The following is an 18,314-nucleotide window of genomic DNA, read 5'->3' on the forward strand; positions in this document are numbered from 1 at the left end:
CTTTTGCATGTATTTCAGTTGTTTTGAAGCTCAATTAGAACTGCATTGCCAGCATGTTAATACATCTTTATAACTTTGAAAGAGTGATTATATTGCCAGAGCCAAAATAATCAAGAAATACCCCATAATACTCGATGCTACTTACGAGTTACCCTGAATTATAGGAATCTGGCTATTATAAATTATATTTTTGTTTAATTTTCATGTGCTTATGGTACAAGAGCTGACTGAACAGGAATTTGCTTGGTTTTCCAAAAAGCCAAGTATTCTCTCAGAGCAATGAAGTATGAGAAAAAAATTATCTTTGTTTGGAAAGCAGAATTAAGGAAATGTTTATGTTGTATTAAAATACAAAGCTTACTGTTCCATTCCTTTAGCTGTTATTTCTGTTTTTATGAGACTTTAAAAATATTCTAAAGTAATCTAGGATGGAACTCAGTCCAAATTGTGAATTTATGAAAGCAGGAATCATATCTGTCTTCTTCACTATATCCCCAGTACCTAGTATTGCGCTTGGTAAATATTGAATAAATGAGCTTTGTCCTCTGTCCTCTGAATAATTTCCGTAGGAGAGCGTGTCAACAAGCTAGTCATTATATCTATTGTTAATCTTGTCATGTTCAGCAGATAAAAATGCAAGCAAAATTTTCTAGAAATTCCATATAAAGATTCAGTAAGTAATATTTGGATGTAATAAATCCTAAAGGTTGGGAATCATTAAAATGTTGGGAGGGTGGGTACACTTACTCTGAATTGGGTTGTGACAGATAATTCCAGTATTTACCTTCTTTTTAAAAAGCAGACTTTCAGCATATTTTAATGATTTCACTAAGTTTTATTCTTTGAAGAGTGACTCTTTGTAATGTTAATTTTTGATGCATCTCTTACAGTTTATTCTTTATATACTTTATATGATACAGTAAATCTCTACAACATTTTTATCTTTATAATCTTGAATTTATAGTTCATTTATACACTCTTTAAAGCAAATCTCAGCATTTTTGTCATAGTCACCATTGGACCAAAGTGTACTTGATCTTTTAAGGGCATGCTAGTATTTATTCACTTAAGGTAAAAGAATGAATAAGAAAATTTCCCAACTCCTGATAAGAAAAAGTTCCCAGGAATTCCCTGGTGGTCCAGTGGTTAGGACTCTGCGCTTTCACTGCTGAGGGCACAGGTTCAATTCCTGGTCAGGGAACTAAGATCCCACAAGCCACGCAACGTAGCCAAAAAATAAACAAAAAGGTTCCTAGCTTGTAGTTATATTTTTCTATGTGCTTCTTATTGTTACAGGTAATGACATTTTTATTATATTTTTGGGGGGACATTTATTATTTTGTTCTTACTAGTTTCCATTTATTCTTTAAATATAGTTCTTTTTTCCTTCATAAAGAAATGTGATATAAGACTTAAAATTCATGGCAGAATAGTTCCATGTTTGTGAATTTAATTACCTGAATTCTAGAGGTAGGTATAAGAAAATAAACATATTCTGTCATAGTTTGTGTGACCTTGGTAATTAGCCTTTTTTTAAGTGTTAAGATAATATGTAAATAGACTATAAAAACATGCACGGCTTCCCTGGTGGCGCAGTGGTTGAGAGGCCACCTGCCAATGCAGGGGACATACCGCAAAAAAAAAAAAAAAAAAGGGTGTCCCAAAAAAACATGCAAAGTCAAAAGGTTATTCAGAATCAGGTTCTCATGCACCAGATGGTAGGCTATTTGCCACATTTTCCATATTAAAATTAAAAACTCCATTTGTATTTAGCAGGTGTTGTCTAGTGTAGTTTTACCTTATTCTGTATAATTATTGATAATAGAAAGCAAGGACTTAATATCTGTGAGTCATATATAAGATAGTACATGGGTGGATGGTGCATGATGGTTCCAAAATCTCACTTTTTTAATTAATTTTTTTTTTTTGCGGTACGCGGGCCTCTCACTGTTGTGGCCTCTCGCATTGCGGAGCACAGGCTCCAGACGCGCAGGCTCAGCGGCCATGGCTCACGGGCCCAGCTGCTCCGCGGCATGTGGGATCTTCCTGGACCGGGGCACGAACCCGCGTCCCCTGCATCGGCAGGCGGACTGTCAACCACTGTGCCACCAGGGAAGCCCTAATTAAATTTTTTTTAAAACTACCATATAGAGAGAAAAGTCTTTAAGAGTGCAGAAAGAAGCAATTTTTCAGTCATTCAATAATACTGCCTGTGACCACAGTTTTCATTAGTTTACCAAAATTGAATTAAGTACTATTAGATATGCAATTTTCCTCATGGCTTTTATTTTATTTTTAATTAATTTATTTATTTATTTTAGGCTGTGTTGGGTCTTCGTTGCTGCACATGGGCTTTCTCTGTTTGGGGTGATCTGAGGGCTACTCTTTGTTGCAGTATGTGTGCTTTTTATTGCAGTGGCTTCTCATTGTGGAGCACAGGCTCTAGGCACGCAGGCTTCAGTTGTTGTGGCACGAGGGCTCAGTAGAGTGCAGCTTCAGTAGTTGTGGCACAGGGGCTTAGTTGCTCTGCAGCCTGTGGGATCTTCCCGGACCAGGGCTCGAACCTGTGTCCCCTGCATTGGCAGGTGGATTCTTAACCACTGCACCACCAGGGAAGTCCCTGCATGGCTTTTAAGTTGATACATATCCTTGTAACAAAAGGATAGAAACAGTTCCTTTGAGAGGCCTCTGCTACTTCCGGCCATTCAGGTTGGGGCAGTTTATCCTTTTGTTCCAAGTGGTGAGAGATGTTAAGTCAAATATTAATTGTCAAGTATCATTTTTATTTTATTCAACACCTCCAGAAAAAATTGTGTATAACCTCCAGAATTTGACTAAAACATAGTATTTAATGATCCAGCCTTATTTATACACCTTTGAGAGCTGAGGTTATATATAAAAGAACATTATTCCCTTCACTGGCTATTTATTTAAGGTCATTAGTATCACTCTAAAGTGAGAAGTGAATTTTTAGATTATTATTGCCTTTTGCACTATCTACAAAGGGTTACTAGAAAGCAGTTTAAGAAAATTCTTATTCTTTTCCTCTGTTTAACTTTTTTCCCCCCGATTTCTGCTCTCAATCCCTAAATTTTTATCACTTTGTTTTTTCTTTTTTTCCTAAATCTTTTGTGTTAGGGTTTTTTGTTCTGTTTGTTTTTAGTTTTTAAATACTGGGTTTCCATTACATATTTGAGTATTCCATCTATCTCATTTATTGACTCCATAGAAAGTAGGCAAACAATCTCAAGGTTTAAAAGCAATGGTTTTAAGAACTCACTTTTAAACCCCTTTTTTGGGGATGGAGGGGACTGATTTAGATTTATATTGCTTCTTCTGTGTTAGCCATTTCCTGATTCATAATAGAGTGTGACTTGCAGTTGTCTTTTTTATTATATTTTGGTGGGAAAACCTGAAATAAATAGTATTTTGTTTTTTGCAGGCCTTCCTAGGGAACACAAAGATTGGTGAAGGAAAATATGTAGGAAAATTATTTATTTTGCAGTGTTGTTAAAAAGAAAATTATGTGGTTACCTTTTATAAAATTCTTTAGTATCTTAAAATGCCTGTGGTATCTTAAAATTTCAGGATCTTAAAATAGGACAAAATTTTTTCATAGCAGACTTTTTTCTAATTAATTTTTATTGGAGTATAGTTGCTTTACAATGTTGTGTTAGTTTCTACTGCACACCAGAATGAATCAGCCATACATATACGTATATTCCCCTCCCTTTTGGATTTCCCTCCCATTTAGGACACCACAGTGCATTAAGTAGAGTTCCCTGTGCTATACAGTATGGTCCCCTCAGTTGTCTATTTTATACATAGTATCAGTAGTATATATGTATCAATCCCAATCTCATTTCTTCCCACCCTACCCCTTTCCCCCTTGGTATCCATACATTTGTTCTCTACGTCTCTGTCTCTATTTCTGCTTTGCAAATAAGGTAATCTATACCATTTTTCTAGATTCCACATATATGCATTAATATATATTTGTTTTTCTCTTTTTTATTTTTATACAACAGGTTCTTATTAGTTATCTATTTTATACATATTAGAGTATATATGTCAATCCCAATTTCCCAATTCATCCCCCACCCCCGGCCCCCTTTCCCCTCTTGGTGTCCATACGGTGTTCTCTACATCTGAGTCTCTATTTCTGCCTTGCAAACTGGTTCATCTGTACCATTTTTCTAGATTCCACATATATGCGTTAATATACGATATTTGTTTTTCTCTTTCTGACTTATTTCACTCTGTATGACACTCTCTAGGTCCATCCACATCTCTACAAATGACCCAGTTTTGTTCCTTTTTATGGCTGAGTAATATTCCATTGTATATATGTACCACATCTTCTTTACCCATTCCTCTGTTGATGGACATTTAGGTTGCTTCCATGTCCTGGCTATTGTAAATAGTGCCACTGTGAACATTGTGGTATGTGTATCATTCTGAATTACGGTTTTCTCTGGGTATATGCCCAGTAGTGGTATTGCTGGATCATATAGTAATTCTATTTTTAGTTTTTTAAGGAACCTCCATACTGTTTTCCATAGTGGCTGTATCAATTTACATTCCCACCAACAGTGCAAAAGGGTTCCCTTTTCTCCACACCTTCTCCAGCATTTATTGTTTGTAGATTTTTTGATGATGCCCATTCTGATCAGTGTTAGGTGATAGATACCTCATTGTAGTTTTGATAATAGCAGAATGTTTTTTGTTTGTTTGTTTTTATTTATTTTTGGCTGTGTTGGGTCTTTGTTGCTGTGTGCAGGCTTTCTCTAGTTGCGGGAGTGGGGGCTACTCTTCGTTGTGGTGCGTGGGCTTCTCACTGTGGTAGCTTCTCTTGTTGCGGAGCATGGGCTCTAGGTGCACGGGCTTCAGTAGTTGCAGCATGTGGGCTCAGTAGTTGTGGCTTGTGTGCTCTAGAGCACAGGCTCAGTAGTTGTGGCACACAGGCTTAGTTGCTCTGTGGCATGTGGGGTCTTCCCTGACCAGGGATCGAGCCCGTGTCTCCTGCATTGGCAGGTGGATTCTTAACCACTGTGCCACTAGGGAAGTCCCTATAGCAGAATGTTACTCGATCTATGTAAAAGATGGGTTGACAATTTTAATTGTGAACTTTGATAGTTTTGAACCTTTGAATGTTCCAGTTTTTTAAATTTATTTTAAAATTTGACAGATGTTCAACAATTTAATTATAATCACATTTTTCTATTCCAAGACACTCTTCAGAGCAGGAGAGTTTCAGAAATTGAGGCAGTGATGAATTGAAATTTTAAGAATACTAAATTTATAATTGTTTGCTTTCAGTCAGAAATTGGGTTTGGAAAAATGGAAACCTACATCAAATTGGAAAAGCTTGGAGAGGTAAGTTAATACTTATTTCAAACATGTAAGGTGCATTTTTTTCTTGTTCATCATCTAAAAGATTATATCTTATTCTGAAAAAGCAACAGACTGTTAGAAAGAAAAACCCTTTAATTCTTGAAATCATCCCATCAGTGTGAGAAGAAATGAATTTTTTTAATAGCCTTGTAACCTGCTATTGAAGCATAAAATATTGTGCTTTCTTGGTAACAAAATAGACATTTATTTGTTAGTTAGCTTCCTGGTATTCTTTGTGCCATCATGTGGGAAATTGCATGTGTTCAAACTTGTGAAAAATCAAAATACTATCTTTAAGGTTAAAGACACATCTCATTAAAGGTTAAGGAAATTCTTGACCCATAAGACCTTGGTTTTCTTGAAGTTGCTACTAGTACTGACTAATTTTGAAATGGTCTACCTCCCAGAGTGAGAAAGTGAGAAGAAAATAATAGAATTAGTTACTAGGGAGGCCTTAAGGGAGTTTGAGAACTGTCCTGGAAATGATAGAAGAAATCTATAGAATACATTTGTTTTTTAAAGGAGAGCTCTAGCATACAAAGATTCTGAAAAGTCTGAAAACGGGTAAAGTTTCACAATATGTTAGTTAAATTTTCAGTTTTCACTTACTGTGCTTAATTAATTTCCGCAATCTCCACATACCATTGCAGTTAAAGTACCTTTGATTCCAAATCTTTTGATTCAGTTATTAATCTAATACAAAGCACAAAAAGTAAATTAAATATTCGTCCTATGTTTTCATACCTTTGAAGCACTCTGTAGGGTTGTAAGAGTAAGGAAGCTGTGCGTATGGAACTGAAAGTCCTCTTAGCTATAGGAAAACCAAGATTAATCATGGTGGGGTTTTCCTTGCAAGATAGAATTTAACACATGCTTAGAAATTAGAAATTTAGTTAGGGCTCTTTATTGTATAGATGATATAGATAGACTCATGATATTTTTGATGTGTCTTTCAAAAATATATTTTGTAGGGTACATATGCAACAGTATATAAAGGAAGAAGTAAATTGACAGAGAATTTGGTGGCATTGAAAGAGATCCGGTTGGAACATGAAGAAGGGGCACCCTGTACAGCAATAAGAGAAGGTATAATTTGTACTTTTGTGAGCAGAATGTATTATGAAATTTATATAGAATATTTTAAAACCAAAGCTATGTAATAAGAGTTCATTTTTTGTAAGTACAAGGAGCTCAGATATAGAAATAGTACATGACTGGAAAATATATGCCACTACAGCTTATGGCATCTCATTGAGGAGAAAGAATACAATAAAACAAGGCCCTGGCGGGGGAAGCAATAGCTAAAGCTGAAATATTTAATAAAAGGAATTAGTTAGATATATTATTGTACTGCTTATAATGAAGTACTATGAAGTCATTAAAGATTGTTGTCACAGACAAATATTTGACATTGGGAAATGTTATATATTGGTGCATGGGGGAAAGCTAACTATAAATAGTATATACAGGATGTAAATATATTTATATAATGGTACGATTTTTTTAAAAAAGATTATCCAGAAAATAGTTTGAGGCAACTGACAAGCAATTTGAAGGAAAAAAAGGTACCTTGGACTTTATGTCTAAATTAATCCTAGAAGTCTCAATAAGTTCACATTTGAGAAAAAAAGATGTCATGGACAGTATTAATGTAATATTGAGGATAATTTTTTTTTTTTTTGTGGTATGCGTGCCTCTTACTGTTGTGGCCTCTCCCGCTGTGGAGCACAGGCTCCGGATGCGCAGGCCCAGCGGCCATGGCCCATGGGCCCAGCCGCTCCACGGCATGTGGGATCCTCCCAGACCAGGGCACGAAACTGTGTCCCCTGCATCAGCAGGCGGACTCTCAACCACTGCGCCACCAGGGAAACCCCTGAGGATAACTTAAGAATTAAAAATATCAAACCCAGAACCATAAAAGAAAAGAAAAAAATTGATTCTATTAAAATTTCTACTACAAATCCCTTTGGTGGATTGTTGTTTTAAATTTAAGAGACTCCTAAACTCAATCATTCATATGTTAAACTTAGGATTTTTTTTAAAAAGACTGGCTACCACAGATTAAGTAATTGGCTTTCTTTTTTGTTTTGCAGTTTCACTATTAAAGGATCTAAAACATGCAAATATAGTAACGCTACATGACATTGTTCACACAGATAAATCTTTGACTCTGGTCTTTGAGTATCTGGTAAGCATTTACTAAATGATAAAACATAGCAAATTGGATTTTTTAACAGCCCCGGGGACATTAGTGTTATTAGTATTTAATTAAATTATGTGTGGTGCATTCAGTATCTTTCTTCAAAAAACAACTTATTTTTCTGAAAAAGAATATGTATATATATATGTATTTATAGCTGAATCACTTTGCTTTACACCAGACACTAACACAACATTGTAAATCAACTATGCTTCAATTAAAATAAATTTTTTTTTTTTTTTTGCGGTACGTGGGCCACTCTCACTGTTGTGGCCTCTCCCATTGCGGAGCACAGGCTCCGGACGCGCAGGCTCAGCGGCCATGGCTCACGGGCCTAGCCTTTCCGCGGCATGTGGGATCTTCCCGGACCGGGGCATGAGCCCGTTGTCCCCTGCATCGGCAGGCAGACTCTCAACCCCTGCGCCCCCAGGGAAGCCCCCCCCCCCCAAATTTTTTTTTTAAACTAAACGCTACTAAGTAAATCAGTCATGCCTTCTCAAAACTATGTATCACATAGTAAAGTGCTGTATTTTTTCAGGATAAAGATCTAAAACAGTACATGGATGACTGTGGAAACATCATGAGTATGCACAATGTTAAGGTATGCTTTAGTGTGTCATTTTAAATTTTATTTAAAGTACAGACAAACACTTAAGCATAGATGAACTACATTACGTATGAAATATGCTTCAGAATTTTCTGTTAGGCATTTAAAATAGGTTATTGTCCTCTGAACATATTTACTCAGAACTTCTGTTTACTACACTGTAGTATTTCTTAGAATCAGACCTTTTTATAGAACTACTTCATTTTTAAAGTTTTAAAAAGTACTTTTGAGGAGTTTGAGGATTTTGAGCACGAGCTACCCGTTCTCCTTGCTTGGCTCTGCAATAAACCTTTCTCTGCTCCAAAAAAAACAGAAACAAAAACTTTTGACAATTTCCTTTCACATTATAACATTGATTCTCTTAGATATATGTAGAATACATTTACAGGTATATTCTGCCTAAAAAAGAAAATGACATGCCTATTATATCAAAATCCAAATGTTTAAGATCAATGAAAATGATTAGTGCATTCTGCAAATGGCCTCCTTTATATGGCAAACTCCCCTAAAGTATTTAGAATGGTATTTAATTATAAAACAACTTTTCAGGGTACTAATCTAATGAGTAAGGCCAGGAACCTGCATAGGTGTTATGAATACTAGACTGGAAAAATACCATTCTGTACTGTCAGGAGGAACAGTAACATAATTACATGTTTTCTTATCTGAAAAATATCTAAAGATGCAAGTAATGCTAGAAAAGTTTGGTATAATAGTGCCAGATGAAACCCAAGAGTAAAAGTAAAATCAAATGAAAACCTTTGATACAGTTGTGTTCTTACAGTAGGTTTCTTTGACCTGATATACTCCAAATTTAGCAAAGATTTATTTATCCAAACATAGTCAACAGTTTGTGAGAAACTGTTCTGGAAATAGGCTGTCTCAGCTGTAGTTTTGAGACAGTTCCAATTCTGTAGGTAGTAACTTTAAACTTATATACTTTTAAAAACAGTTAAGTTTGGTATAAAGGAGAGCCAGTTTCTTTTAGTAAAAGACAGTTCAAAACACATGGGTAACACATTGCTAAGAATTTTAGAATAGGACTTTAAGTCTCTTTCCATATATTTTCTATGAGAATTGTTTTCATCATATTTCACATTTTGTTTTGCAAGGTGTACTGAATCTCATTTGTGTTTATTTTTGTTTGTGGCTTTTATGTTGTTTTTCCTGCTTTCATATTAGCAGTAATTTGGAAAGAAAATTGTCCTTAATCATCATAGTTTGACAAAGATTTGAGAAGTTTATATGTCTTAAGCCAGGTTTACATTCCTGGCTTAAGTTGTAGAGTATTTTATTCTCTGTTTAACTAGCCCCTTATATTTTTTCAAACATAGAAAGTAACAAATATTTGGAAATAGTAATTTAAGAGTTTTCAAAACACATGAATATGTAGAGTATAGAAACTGCTAATTAGATTTTCTTCAGGCCCATTGTTCACCTGCTGCCTTGGCTTATTCTTGAAGTTCTAATGCTATTTTTCACCTTCAAGAAAACCAGGGGTACAGTCCTGAATCCTCTTCTTTGTTAACCACAAAGAATCAGAGACCTCCTGTGTTTCATATTCTTTTTTCCACCAAAATCCACAACAAAAAGCCTCACATTAGCCTTATAGGAATTGGTTTTCTCAAAGAGCCACTCAGAGCTCTACAGTGCCAATTCCCTTTTCTGAATCATAGCAGATTTTGAAGGCTGAGTAGGAGGTGCTGAAAGTAAAGTACCCAGAAGGTGGGTGATAGAAGCTGGTTTAGGTTATTTTAGGTTATTTTTATAGCACATAATTTGCCAGAGCTATGCAACACCATTCTGTTTGACATCTCAGAATGTTCATAAAACCACCAATTCCATTGCCTTATTTTAAATACGTTGCCCCACATTAGGTTTTTTTGGGGGGAGTAGGGTGGGGTAATGGTAGAAGGTTGTTTGTTTTGCCAGAATTTCATAATTAAACTGTAAGCCTAATTAGTAGGCCTGTAAATTTATGAGGTACATTTATTTAAAGTCATTTTCAGTAACAAGTGAACTATTGCTACTAAGACAAAGTTTCATTTCGCTTTGTTCACTCTAAAAAAATACGTAGATGGTTCATATAGAACAATACATTGTAAAATTCAGACAACAGGTATGTAAGGAAAAGGATGTGGTTCCTTTTTTTTCTCTTACTGTTCTAGGCCAGTTGCTTTTCTGTTTACCATAACTTATACCAAAGTATATCTTATTATCTGTAAGACTAATTTCTATTTTTTGTTTCCATAGCTGTTTTTATACCAAATTCTACGTGGTTTGGCATATTGCCACAGAAGGAAGGTGTTACACCGAGACTTAAAACCACAGAACCTCCTCATTAATGAAAAAGGAGAATTAAAGCTAGCAGATTTTGGTATGGAATGTATGAGATATTTATAAATAGTTCCAGGTGTTTAAGTTTAAAAGAACAACTGTTGACACTGCATGGTTGCTTTTATGTGGGTTTGGAAGTGTTCTCTGTAGCTCATGGAATAAAATACTTGAAAATTTTGGTGGTGAGTTATGTTAGTGAATGCTAAAAGGCATTGGTTCTCAGGTATGGTCCGTAGACCCCTAAGCATCCTGAGACCCTTTCAGGGGATCTCCAAAGGTATAATATATTCAAAATTATACTAAAAGTTTACTTGCCCTCTTCACTGTGTTAATATTTGAGTTGATTATCCAAAAGTAAGAAGGGATAAAGCTACTGGTACCCTTAGTGTAAATCAAGGCACTCACACCAAATTATACTTAGTAGCCATTGTATTCTTCACCACTATACGCTTGTAGGAAAATACTTTTTAAGAGGTATCAGATGAAGCAGTAAAATTTATTAAATTTTATTAAATCTCCATTTTTGAGTAGGTGTCTTTTTAGTATTTTGTGTGATGAAATGGGAAATATACGTAAAACACATTTGCTGCACACAGAAATACTATGGTTATTTCAAGGAAAAGTGCTTGTGTAATTATATGAGTGGAAACTGAACTAGCCCACCTTTTTATCTTAAGAAGTATCATTTTTACTTGAAAAAAATGACCAATGGACAAACTGTGGTTACTCAGACTTAGGTATTTGGCAGATGCTTTCTTAAAAAATGAATGAAGTGAGCCTTATCATTTCAAGGAAAACAACTGTGAAAGTATTTCTTGACAATAGTAAAATTTGAGTTTTCAAGCAAAAATTAGATTTTGGAAATTTGGATCTGCCATTTTTTTTTTTTGCGGTATGCGGACCTCTCACTGCTGTGGCCTCATCCTGTTGCGGAGCACAGGCTCCGGACGCGCAGGCCCAGCGGCCATGGCTCACGGGTCCAGCCGCTCCGCGGCATGTGGGATCTTCCCGGACCCGGGCACAAACCTGTGTCCCCTGTATCAGCAGGCGGACTCTCAACCGCTGTGCCACCAGAGAAGCCCTGGATCTGCCATTTTGAATTTGATAACTTCCCAGTACTTGAAGACTTTTCTGGTGAGATCAGTGGTGACGTTAACAAATATGATTTTTTTTGATATGCTAAAGAAATGTGTAAACATTTGTAATATCTGAATAGCCTAGAGAACCAGTATTTTCCAGATGACCAATGCATGGTATTACAGAATCATGCATAGGTAAAATATCCATTTAAAGTGCAGGATAGACCAGTGAATTTTAATGTAGCAAAAGTATTAGAAGTTGATTGATATAGTTCCAAGTAACCATATAATCTTTAAGAAGCTAAATATTTTCTAATTTTGATGCAGTATCAAAAAGTATATGCACAATTATCAGAAAGGCTATTAAAATGCTCTTCTTTCCAATTTCGCATCCGTGTGAAACCTGATTCTCTTTATATATAACTGCAGTCAAAGTAACATCACAACAGATTGAATGCAAAAGGAGAATCCAACTGTCTTCTATTAAAATAGACTACAAAAATGTAAAACAAGGACATTCATACTAATTTTTATTTTATTTTGGAAAAAATATTTTTCATAAAAATACTCATGTTAACATATAAATGGTGTTTTTAAGGAAGAAGTTTTAGATTTTTCTGTTTTTCTAATATGCAAGTATCAGTAAATATAATCTACGTAAATAAAAGCTCTTTGGATCCTCAGTAATCTTTAAGAGCCTAAAAGGGGTCCTGAGACTAAAGAGTTTAAATGTCATTACTGAAAGGGATTCCTTTAATATGCCTGCCACCACGCTTTTTTTAAAAAGTTTTATTTATTTATTTATTTATTTATTTAATTTATTCATTTGACTGCGTTGGGTCTTCATTGCTGTGCGGGCTTTCTCTAGTTGCAGCGAGCAGGGGCTACTCTTCGTTGTGGCACGCGGGCTTCTCATTGCAGTGGAATCTCTTGTTGCAGGGCGCAGGCCCTAGGAGCATGGGTTTCAGTAGTTGTGGCTCACGGGCTCTAGAGTACAGGCTCAGTAGTTGTGGCACATGGGCTTAGTTTGCTCCGCAGCATGTGGGATCTTCCTGGACCAGGAATCAAACCCATGTCCCCTGCATTGGCAGGCAGATTCTTAACCACTGCACCACCAGGGACGTCCCTGCCACCATGCTTTGTATTTAATTTATATGCTTAATAATTTAATTAGTAGCTGTCTGTCTGTCTCTCTTTAGCTAATCCAGTTATAAGGGACTAGAAAGGTGAAATAAAATTACATGTTTTTGGCTTCTAGGGAGTAAACTTTTTTATATTGAAGGAACTCCATATAGTAACTTTGTTTTTTTGTGTTTTTTTTTAATATTCTACATTCTGAGAGTTTGAGTACTGTAACAGAAGTTAGTTTTTAAAAGCCCAAGCAGTTTTTCATAGTTAGTATTTATCATTTTCATAAGTGATTATAGTAGTTTTACTTTTGGAATATTTCATTAATGTGGTAAATATTAGTGTTTCAAGTATTACTCTGTTAGTAACAGATTAAAAATTCACTGTTATTAAGTGGTGAATTTGTTCTGAAAATTCCTATACTTTTATTCATTTAACACTTTTCCATTTGTTTGAAAGGTAGGTTGCTATTTAAAAGGAAATGTGTAGGTCACATGAGTCTAAATGAGAAATCATAAGTCATTTCCATATGCTTACATAGTCTCTAGGGCATAGTTTACATTGTTATTTTCCTAGTAATTGTTATTCTCTTTCTCTCTCTCCCCACCCCTCTTTTAAATTTTTTTGGCCAGGCTGCATTTACTGCTCCTTATTCCTTAATCCCCAAATGAATGGCAGTGATGGAGAACCCCTGCTTGGCTATAAGATATGCAAAAAGAATGGCAAAAGCCATCAAAAATGTACTTTTGGTAGGGGAATACTATGAGTGCTTTGAATTTTACTTTTTACCTCTACAAACCAAGCCAAGCAAATTTTATCTGTCCACCGGCCAACAGGAAAATCTAATTATTCCATGAGATAGTACAATGAATTTTGTCTCTATTGCTTTTAGTTATTTATTTTTTTATTGGTTTCATAGTAAGTATACTTCGGACACAAGTAAGAGAGAGTCATATAACTGAGTATTTTACAACAAATTGTTCTTGATCTCTATGACCTACTTTTCCTGTGATCAGGGAAGTATTAATATAAATAGACATTTTCATTAATAATAGAAAATGGTTTATATAATAATACTGTATCACAATTAATTTGGTTTGGAAGAAATTACTGTGTATTTCATTTCATGCCAAAATTGCAAATCTAATTGTGAACTGAATCAGAAGGCTGTTTGAGCAAGCATCATAGTTTAGAATTCTCTCAGGAGATGGAGTTATCAGGTACTGAGGAAACTATAACTGCAATTGCTTTGATGTTATATGTATAGCATTAGCAACTTGCAGGCTTGTCCTTTCCCCCATATAACCCAGTATTACATCAGGAAGAGAAATCAGAAAGCTGCTTCCATTTGCTGATTACCAACATTTGTTGAATTTATTTTACCAAGTTGGGATGGTAGAGTAAAACCTGTAATAAAACAGTGTCAACATTGTTTCAGTTACATCCTTTAGCCCTTATACTTAATGAAAATAGTATGAGTACTGCCTAATTTTTTAAATTTCTGGTTTCATTTGGGTGACTTTATCCGGTTTAAGAAAGTATTGAATCATCCTTTTATTACATTTTTCTTATTTAATATTTTAATCAGATACAGTAGTTACACACAACAGAAATCACAGCCTAAAAATTATTCCTTGTTGTTTGAAATAAACTGTATGTTAAAATAAATTTATATTTCTTCATATATCTTTTAAAGTTACTTCTTTAGGTGATCAGAATTTGGAGGCGTAGAGGTAATAAAAGCAACTCTCTTAATGCCAGTGGCTCAAGAGATAAAGTTGTGAACTCTTGCCTTTATTTCTAGATAATCGGTGAATTTCATATTAAATTGGCAAAGGAATGGTTCGTGTTTTATGTCATCTACAGCAATTAATAATATCCAAAGACAGTGAGGTTCACCTTATTTTAAAATTAACCATGTAACTTAAAACTTAGAAAGTACAGAATGACATTGTAGTTTATTCCAAGGAAACTTTCTCTAAATATAAACTTCTGCAAGGGAATTGTCAATAAAACTTAACAGGATCATGAACCAGTAACTTCATGGTTTTTGATAATAGCAAATGGAAGTTGGAATCAGGTTAAAAGGTGACAAATGTCATTGGCCTGTTTTGCATTAATTTAAATCCAAGTAGGAAATAATCTTGGCATAATAATTCGTGGATAGAAGGAGGGTATCTTAAGTTTTGATTAGCCCAGATACTGTACCAGGTGCATTCACTCATAAAAGTAAGCATGGTCTCTGAATGTGGAATTATTATTATTTAGTTTAATAAATAATAGGATTTGCTGACCCAAGACCACACACACTCAAAAAAAAAAATTCATAAAACTAATTTTGTTAAGCCTCAAAAAGGTATAGAGTAGCCATCTCAGGCATCCTTGTGACTGGAGTCATGGTGAGAATATGGACTGGGAAATGCATTCCAGCTGTTTCTTAATTGTTCTCTTTTCCCTGTGAAGGACTAGCCAGAGCCAAGTCAGTTCCCACAAAGACCTACTCAAATGAAGTTGTCACACTGTGGTACCGGCCGCCTGATGTGCTTCTCGGTTCCTCAGAGTACTCAACACAGATTGACATGTGGTAAATATATGCAGATGTTACTGCCATTTATAATTTTGAAAGAATGTAGCCATTAACACAGGGCATACCGATAGATATTTGGCTTTAAGGAGATAAAATATAAGCAACGATTAAGAGTTCTGGCAAGTAAGATCACCTAGGTTTAAATACCAATTCAACCACTTATAGCTATACGATAACCTTATTGAAATTATTGGCCTGTGCCTCAGGTTCCTCATTTAAGGAAATGGGAATAGTAACAATAACTACTTTAAAAGGCTGTTCTGTGGATAACGTTAAGACCAAATGAGCTAATGTATGTAAAGCCCTTTGAAGAGTGTCTGGTACATAGTAATTTAAAACAAAATTTATTTTTATCATCATTTAATATTCACCAAAACCCACTTGCTTTAAGTTGATCTAAAAATAATATTGAAAAAATACCATAGGCATCTTCCTCACATAGCACTTTGATCATGACACTCCTTTATTTAAACATGTTTGCTGCGTCCCCATTTATTACCCATAGAATAAGGTACAGTTCTTCAATCTGATACTTGATCTTCATAAAATGTCTCTAAACTACCTTTTTCAGTTTATTTCAGACTATTCTCCACAAACATTTCCTTTTAGCCAAGTGGCTACTCACTATATTTCATAAATAGCCTGGGTTTTCCCACCTTTGCTCTTGTGTTCATACTAGTGCACCCATCTGGAAGGCCTGCTCTTTTTCTGTAACTGGGGCCTGTGCCTAGGGCCTTCAAAACATAGTTTTTCATAAATCCTTTCTGAATATAACCTAGCCTGCTGTGGTAATTCCTTCCTCTGAACTGTGGTTATATTTATTGCTTGCACTCTTCGTATAGTGATAAATCATACACTTCGTTCTGTTTTGTCTTGGGTTGAACATTTATATAATTAATTTTTGTATTATGTAACATTTCTTTCTTTTATAAACTTTTTTAAATTGTAGAAAAATATATACAACCAAATTTACCATTTTAACTATTTTATGTGTACAGTTCTCTGGCATTAAGTACATTTACGTTGCTGTTCAAGCGTCACCACCATCAGTCTACAGAATTTTTCCATCTTGCAAACTGAAGCTGTGTACTTACTAAATAGTAACTCCCCATTACCCTCTCCCTCCACCATTCTCCTTTCTGTGTCTGTGAATTTGACTTTTCTAAGTATCTCATGAGTGAAATCATACTGTATTTGTTTTTTTGTGACTGGTTTATTTTACTTAGCATAAATGTCTTCAAGGTTCACCCATGTTGTAGATGCAAATATCTCTTTGAGTCACTGCTTTCAATTCTTTTATATACTTAGAAGTAGAATTGCTGGATCATATGGTAATTCTATTTTACATTTTTTTTAAGTAACCACCATACTGTTTTCCATAGTGGCTCCATTATTTAATCTTCTATATAACACTTTAAAATATAAAATTAAATTATATAATTGCTAGATTGTGAGCCCTTTAAAAGAAGGACTGTGTCTTAAACTCATATGTATTCACACAGATCCTAGAAGACAGTGTCTATTAGCGAGCCTCTATCCATTTCTCTTCCTTCTCTTAACTCTCTCACTCTCGCTCTCGCTGTCACTCACATGCACACACTCTTCACCCTGCATCTGTGTGTTCCGTCTCTGCTTCCTGCATAAAAACATCTTGAAATATTTGCTTCTTCCTAGCCCTGCTAACCACTACCTAATACATAGTAAGCTTTATATCACTATTAGCCATTGTTAGTGGTGTTCTTCAAGGATCATGCAGAGGAGGGCTGGACATTTTAAGTGGAGAAAATGGATAAGGCCATTTGGAAGTTGAGACAAATAGGGTAAATGTTAAGAAATTAGTTTAGTCGGATCTGAAAAAAAATCTCTGCAGATTTTCTAGCAGGCTAGTACAAAATTCTCCAGAGAGGCAACCTTAAGGAAAAGATTCTTGTGCTTAATAATAAATAAATGGTTTGCTCATCTTTTTTTTCTTTTTTTTTTTTTTAATGCTACATTTTGTAGGGGTGTTGGTTGCATTTTCTTTGAAATGGCTTCTGGAAGACCTCTGTTTCCAGGATCAACTGTGGAAGATGAACTGCACTTAATTTTCCGACTGCTAGGTAACAGAACTCTCTTCCCAGTGATTTGTTATGTATAATTGAGTAGCTAGATAAGACTATATCTTTAAAAAATATATTTATAAATTTGATACTGACACTAACATAAATAGCTGTTATAAGAATTATAATTAGCATAATTAAAATAAAGATAGATCCTTCTAGGTAACTTCTGCTTTTTATTTTCCAAGTTCTACCTTTGCAATAATGATTGTATGGAAGAACAGAGAAGAGAAATATTATTGAAGATTGACTTTTAGCACATTATTAGGAAATACTTTAGCTTAGGTGTCAATTAGACAACATTTTTATGGCATCATTGCTTAGTCCAAAAAAAAAGTCTGTTTACTATTTCTATCTTTTTAGTTTCAGTTGAAATAATCAAATTATCTACTAAATATAAATTGTTCTTTAAGACGCTTTCTTAGTTCTCCCTATTTATATATATTTGCCTGTATAAAAATTTCTATATATTTTTAAATTCAGGAACTCCATCTCAGGAAACTTGGCCAGGTGTTTCTTCAAATGATGAGTTCAAGAACTACAACTTTCCAAAATATAAACCACAGCCTCTAATTAACCATGCACCCAGGTATTTTTTTTTTTTTCCTCTTTAAGTGAAAGGGGGGGAACCCATCTTCTTTTTTTTTTTTTTAGTCTCTTGAAGCATTAGCTACAGTAAGGATTCATGGGAAAATATGTGATACACATACACAGTTTTTAAATATGTTAGGATTTAATTTCTTCCTTCCTGTGTCATATTAATTTTATAATTCAGTGAGCAAGAACTACCAAAGTATGTAAGTCCACAGAATTGAGCTGTAAATAAAATGAATATAGAATATATATAATAAAATTCTAGGGCTTATGTAGATTGTTCCATTTC

General features: G+C 34.8%; 1 protein-coding gene across 2 annotated transcripts in view; it reads left to right on the top strand.

Annotated features, from left to right (window-relative positions):
* Nucleotides 1-18,314, top strand: part of CDK17 (cyclin dependent kinase 17) — a 96,873-nt gene that overhangs the window by 71,119 nt on the left and 7,440 nt on the right. For both annotated transcript variants that reach the window (XM_024754365.1, XM_024754366.1), the window contains exons 6-13: nt 5,320-5,376; nt 6,366-6,480; nt 7,488-7,582; nt 8,133-8,195; nt 10,455-10,578; nt 15,209-15,329; nt 17,334-17,431; nt 17,915-18,020. In XM_024754365.1, coding sequence (XP_024610133.1) covers nt 5,320-5,376; nt 6,366-6,480; nt 7,488-7,582; nt 8,133-8,195; nt 10,455-10,578; nt 15,209-15,329; nt 17,334-17,431; nt 17,915-18,020 — 779 coding nt within the window. The remainder of the gene's footprint in view (nt 1-5,319; nt 5,377-6,365; nt 6,481-7,487; nt 7,583-8,132; nt 8,196-10,454; nt 10,579-15,208; nt 15,330-17,333; nt 17,432-17,914; nt 18,021-18,314) is intronic.

Source organism: Neophocaena asiaeorientalis, unplaced genomic scaffold, assembly GCF_003031525.2.
Source record: "Neophocaena asiaeorientalis asiaeorientalis breed wild unplaced genomic scaffold, Neophocaena_asiaeorientalis_V1.1 scaffold92, whole genome shotgun sequence".
NCBI classification, from domain to species: Eukaryota; Metazoa; Chordata; class Mammalia; order Artiodactyla; family Phocoenidae; genus Neophocaena; species Neophocaena asiaeorientalis.